The sequence below is a fragment of the Condylura cristata genome, unplaced genomic scaffold (assembly GCF_000260355.1).
Source record: "Condylura cristata isolate star-nosed mole 26May11 unplaced genomic scaffold, ConCri1.0 scaffold00023, whole genome shotgun sequence".
Taxonomy (NCBI): domain Eukaryota; kingdom Metazoa; phylum Chordata; class Mammalia; order Eulipotyphla; family Talpidae; genus Condylura; species Condylura cristata.
In genome coordinates this window covers 22,854,506-22,860,537 of record NW_004567124.1, presented here as the reverse complement: position 1 = coordinate 22,860,537, position 6,032 = coordinate 22,854,506, and the positions used below count along the sequence as shown (strand labels likewise).

General features: G+C 50.5%; 1 protein-coding gene across 1 annotated transcript in view; it reads left to right on the top strand.

Annotated features, from left to right (window-relative positions):
• The first annotated feature begins 694 nt into the window (after positions 1-694).
• The window catches only part of DUOX1 (dual oxidase 1), a 29,656-nt gene continuing 24,318 nt past the window's right edge, over positions 695-6,032 (top strand). The window contains exons 1-8 of the mRNA XM_004687841.1: positions 695-752; positions 2,797-2,880; positions 3,062-3,226; positions 4,036-4,223; positions 4,383-4,584; positions 4,720-4,886; positions 5,266-5,326; positions 5,455-5,551. Of these exons, the coding sequence (XP_004687898.1) occupies positions 695-752; positions 2,797-2,880; positions 3,062-3,226; positions 4,036-4,223; positions 4,383-4,584; positions 4,720-4,886; positions 5,266-5,326; positions 5,455-5,551 (1,022 nt within the window). The remainder of the gene's footprint in view (positions 753-2,796; positions 2,881-3,061; positions 3,227-4,035; positions 4,224-4,382; positions 4,585-4,719; positions 4,887-5,265; positions 5,327-5,454; positions 5,552-6,032) is intronic.

The window sequence follows — 6,032 nt, the reverse complement described above, 5'->3', positions numbered from 1 at the left end:
TAAGTCCTCAGCTGCCTGTTTCTCTGGGGCATTTGCTGGCATAGGGAGAGAGCAGAAAGCCAGCACTAAACATATCAGTAGAGTCTGCCCAGGGAGCCAAGCTCTAGCCCACCCTCTCCATATTGAATTCTTCTTTGAGTTTAGTCTTACTTTCACATTTGCTTTTGGCAATCATGCTAGAAGTTAGAAAGTTCTAGTATGTTCACTTCCATAGCCACAAGAGGAAACTAAGATCAAAGCCAGATAAGTGACTTGCCTAAGGCCACACGGTGGCCTGAGAGCAGCACGGAGAACTGGCCTCAGCCCTGTGTGATAGTTCCCAAGCAAGATTCTGTCCAGGAAATACACATTGTGGAAAGCTGGGCCAAAGCAAGGTTGCCAGTTAATCTTAGAAGATAAAATTCAGAAGGCAGTATTTTCTGTTTGCTTTGTGCATCATTTAATCTCATTGTCCAGTATATAGTGGGCTCTCATCACAGGCTCATTGAATGAATGTTCTTGGGAAGAATAAGTTTCCTCTACTTTTTGACATCCACTGTGGCTGTGAACCACCCCCATGCCTTGGTCCCTAGGAACAACAGGGATACTAACCTGACTTTCTGGATGATGGGACTTATTCTTTCTGTTTTTTTATCTTTTTCCAGGGTCTCCACTTTAGGGTGTCCTAACACCTGAGCCCTCTTGCCATTTCATCATGGGCTTCTACCTGGTGTTGGCATGGATTCTCCTCATTGGGTCATGGATGCCCATGGGTAAGTACATATTAGAATAGAAGCATGACTAGCTGCAGAGGAACCAGCATCTTCTGGGATCTTCTAAGAACAGAAGCTATGTCATGTTGATTTTGTGTCCCTGGTCCCTACCTAACACAGTACCCTGTACATAGTAGGTGCTCATTTCAAGCTTGTTGATTAGGTGGGTGGATAGTACAATGGAAAATTTTACCAAGTACTGAGAATTAAGGAAACCTTCAGGTACTTTGTCAGCATAGGCATTCCTTATAATCTGGGAGACTGGAGCTTTCAGGACCTAGAAATGTTGGGAGACCTTTTTAACTTGGGCCTAATTAATTTCTCTGGAACTCCTCCTAGTACCAGCACCACACAGCCCTGTATTCCCTTTTCCCTCCTCAGTCTTCTTTACTCAGAAAGTAAGGACTCCGATCCCATATAGGAAAAGATTGATTAGACACACATGACAATAAAGAATATTGGGGTCAGATTGGACTCAAAGCTGAAGGGAAGTCCCAATATTTTAAAATAAGATGATAAAAATATATAACCAAGATGATCCATATAAGTTGTAATCTTCAGCTTTGGAACATCTCACTAGAATCTAAGACCATGTTCTGTAGCCTTGACCTCTGAGGGGGTGGCAAATGGGCTTAGGGCTCCCCAAGTTAAAAATAAAAAACACAAAAACCAAGTCTCTGATCATCAGGGGTGGGAAATGGATGAGCAGGAAGCAGAGGAAAACCTAAGGAATGACCAGTCCTGCCTGGAACTGATAAGATGGTGAGGCATGATAGGATGGCCCTTGCAGCTTCATTTGCTGGAGCTGTTCCCATCTGCATCCCGTTGAGCCCCATTCTTGCTTTTGCCTTGGTAGTTCCTTCTCTCCCTAGCTCTTGTTAGTTATTCCCAAGTGGTGTTCTTCCAGGACACTCCCCAGAGGCTCCCTTTGTGTTCTGCCACCAGTTCTTGTTTTAGAGACTCTATGTGTCAGTCTCCCAGGACTATGTGGCTGCCCTAGTTCCTTCACCAAGTCCTGGATCCTTAGTTGGGTTTCTTGCTCAAACATCACGGCATGAGCCATTTTTCCCTCCCCGACCCCCTGGTGAATAAGTGTGTGTGTGTGTGTGTGTGTGTGTGTGTGTGTGTGTGTAGGCACATAGGTATGGAGAAGGACGGCAGTAGTAGCTCTGATTCTGTCCTTGGGGAGACATCAGAGGAATGGGTCTCTTTCTCTAACTGATGAGAGTCCTTTTCTTTGCTCTGTTCTTTGAGGACAGCCATCTTTGGGGAAAGCAATCTGTCTGATCTTCTGATCTACTGACCAGAACTCCCATTTCACCACTGATTCTAGACCTTTCCCTCTGCCTTCAGAATTCTTTCCTTCATTTTTACTGTCAGAACGCTTTCCTCTATAGTTTTTGGAGGTTGAAAGGGAGAAATTATTTTGGGGTACATGATGTCCCCAAAGAGGAGGGTGCAAGGTTAGCCACGTGAGCAGCCCAGTCCCTGATCCCACCAAAGAAAATGGGGAAAAGATCAGAGAAACAACAGGTCACAAAATAGGCATTTGTGGTCACACCCTTGCCTTGGGCTCTGTGGAGGGCCAGCCTCTCTCCAAACTGCCCCAGCCCAAGGACAGATCACAAAATGACAGGTCCTTCAATGGGTGAAAGAGTGGCTGGCTCTTGGGGTGTGGCTGGCTCTTACTCAGTATGATGTCTTAGGACTGGGAATCATTACTGTCCTGCTGGGACACCCAGGGGGCTGAGGTGTGAGAAGGCTTCTGATTCTTTCCCATTGTCACTGTTCTTCAGTCTTCTCCTCTCGGAGGCTATTTGTCAGCACACACTGCTCCTGACTACATTATATTAGTGTTCCTTGCTAAGTCTCTGCCACTGGGCACCTTTAACATTGGGCTTGAGTTTGGAGGTCACTTTAGTTAGCTCCCTCTTTCCCCTACTTTTCACAATGAGTGCCAGTCTCCCAGGGCTATATCCTATGGCCTAGCTGACCTCTCATGCATTGACTGACCTACCCGCCCCTTCCCGCTTTTCTCACACAGAAGCCCAAAACCCCATTTCATGGGAGGTGCAGCGATTTGACGGGTGGTACAACAACCTCATGGAGCACAGGTGGGGCAGCAAAGGTAAATAAGAACCAAGCGGAGACAGAATGCCAGGGTGGTACCCACCACCAAGGGTAAGGGCTGGCAGATACCAGCAAAAGCCTCATCCATTTCTATAATTTTATATGGAATGGTGAGAACCTGGGAGAGAGGTCATGGAACCTCCCTGAGGATTCATCCGTCCCAACCCTTTCTCCCCCAGATTCTCGCCTGCAGCGTCTGGTCCCAGCTACCTATGCAGATGGTGTGTACCAGCCCTTGGGAGAACCCCACCTACCCAATCCCCGAGACCTTAGCAACACTGCCATGAGGGGCCCTGCAGGGCAGCCATCCCTACGCAACCGCACAGTGCTTGGAGTCTTCTTTGGTGAGCGCCTCAACCTCTGGGAAGTGTTATCAGAATACTTAAATATCAGAGGGAGTGGGTAGGGAGTTGACAGAGCAATGATGGAGGAGCTGAGAGATGGGGATGAGAGAAGAGGGGGGAAGTGAAAGGGTGCCTAGAGGTGGTTTAGAAGTGAAAGGGTGCTAGAGCAAAGGTTTAGCCAAGGCATACATTGTCCCATGGAGAAAGAATAGTGAGGGTAAAGAAGATAAAAGGGGCATTCCTCTCTAACCCCCAGCATTGGGCTGTTAATGGGAGTTCAAGTAGAGCCAGGAACATGAAAATAACCTGGGAGGGACTCTTGGTAATCCTGTGCTCACTCTACCCCTGTGGCTTCTAGGACAGAGTTTTGATTTTGGGTAAAGGGCAGAGGGAGAATGAAAATAGGGATGCTGTGACCTCCTGTCCCTATAGATTGTAGGTTCCCAGCAAAAATGCCCAACTCCGGGGTGTTCATACTTACTCCCCAGTGTCCAATGGAATACACTGAGGCTGGCAAGCCTTCTGGGCAGGCTGCTCCCAGCTGCATGTTGAAGCTGGTGCTGGCAGCCCGCTTGCCTAGGCACACTCAATGGGCACCTCCCAGTTACCAAGGAGAAGGCCAAACTGGCAATGAAAACAGTTTGGACCAGGGTGTAACAAAGGGTTGGGGAGGGGTGGGGAGGTCAAGGCTTGGACTTGCCCATAAAGCTGAGTCTTTTGAAGGTTCCAGGGGGTGGAGGGAGTAGATAACAGACAAAAGGAGAGTGGCCCACCACTAACCCTGGTGAGCCCTCCCCTACTGCCTGCAGGCTACCACGTGCTTTCTGATCTGGTGAGTGTGGAGAGACCCAGCTGCCCCGCTGAGTTCCTCAACATCAGAATCCCGCCTGGAGACCCCGTGTTCGACCCTGACGGGCGCGGGGACGTGGTCCTGCCCTTCCAGAGAAGTCGCTGGGACCCCAAGACGGGTCAGAGTCCCAGCAATCCCCGGGACCTGGTAAGACAGGGCTGAAGGTGGTATTGGGCTCGGTTCCTGGCAGGCCTGGATGAAGAGAAGCTACTTCCACCCCCGACATTCACACAACCTTCCGCCCGAGAGCCCGGTTTCCCTCCTCGGCTATGCAACCCCTTCCACCTGCCCACTTCTCCCCTGCAGACCAACGAGGTGACCGGCTGGCTGGACGGCAGCGCCATCTATGGCTCCTCGAACTCCTGGAGCGACGCGCTGCGCAGCTTCTCCGGGGGGCAGCTGGCGTCCGGGCCCGACCCCGCCTTCCCCCGGGAAGCGCAGGAGCCCCAGCTCATGTGGAACGCGCCCGACCCGGCCACGGGACAGCGCGGGCCGCGGGGGCTGTACGGTGAGGCGGCAGGGCGCTGGGGGCGGCAGGCAGGGCTCCCGGGAGGGCGAGCTGGGGTGGGGTGTGTGTGTGTGGCAGGGCTCCCCTGAATGCCACTGGCACTCATTCCCTGCCTGCGTCTCTGGTGGGACGCAGCGTTCGGGGCGGAGCGGGGGAACCGCGACCCCTTCCTGCAGGCGCTGGGTGTGGTGTGGTTTCGCTACCACAACTTGTGGGCTCAGAGGCTGGCCAGCCAGCACCCGGACTGGGGGGACGAGGAGCTGTTCCAGCATGCTCGCAAGAGGGTGATCGCCACATACCAGGTCAGTTATGTGCTCCCACGCCCTCAATCCTGCTTCCTGAGGAGCTCTGCTTCACCTCAGAGTCCTCCTCATTCTTGGACGTTGCCACCCAGAAACTCCCTTTCCCAGAGGACACCCGTGCCCAGAGAGCTAACGTCTAGGGATAGATCCTGAGGATGACAAGGAGGCAGGGTGGTACTATACAAAATATTGTGTTTGTATTTATTTAGCTTCCCCTGAACCTTGGGTAGCTTAGGGGAGACACCTCTCTGCCACACTCCTGTTTTAGTTGCCTCTCCCATGACAGCCCCTGCCTGGTCCTCATCTTCCTCTTAAGCATCTGGACCCCCTCCCAGTGGGACTGCTTCAGTGCTGATCTTCCCTTTCTTTTAATACTCAGAACATAGCCATGTATGAATGGCTGCCCAGCTTCCTGCAGAAAGTGCCTGAAAAATATGCAGGTGAGGGGTTGGGGAGGGACGATGGGGAAGCTTGCAAACAATTTTTTGGAGGGAGAAAGAGACATAGGAGTGGGGAGTGGGTAGTCCAAGGCCTAAATTTTACACTCCTGTTTCTTCCCCCGTCCCAGGATACCAGCCATTTCTGGACCCCAGCATCTCCCCAGAGTTCCTGGCTGCCTCTGAGCAGTTCTTCTCCACCATGGTCCCTCCTGGTGTCTACATGAGGTGAGAGAGGTGCTCCAGTGCTTGAGTCAATTGAGAAAATCTGTCCTCAGGACAGGACTCAGCCTGAAGTGGGTCTGTCCCCCCAGGATCAGTGAATGTTGAGAGGAAGAACAATTGTTTAAAAAGATACACAATTCTGGTTTTTAAGCACCAATTCTGGTTAAGGCCAGTTTCCTGCAAGTGGTGTAGATATTAATCCCTCAATTAAAGATGAGCTAATTGAAGTTCCAACCGTGACTCACAAATCCTACTGCTCTAAGCCTCAGGTCTTGACACTTTAGCTCTAAGCACAGCAAGGACCTGGGACACTCAAGCCTCGGGTAGGAGGGGGGAGATTACAATAAAAATGAATGAAAGCTGAAAAAAATTGCCTTCAAAATAATTAAAGGGAACTTTAAACTAAATATATATATAATAAAATGTATATTAAAAATATGTCATCTTACTGTATTATACTATTGTATTATCATTTAGAGCAGCT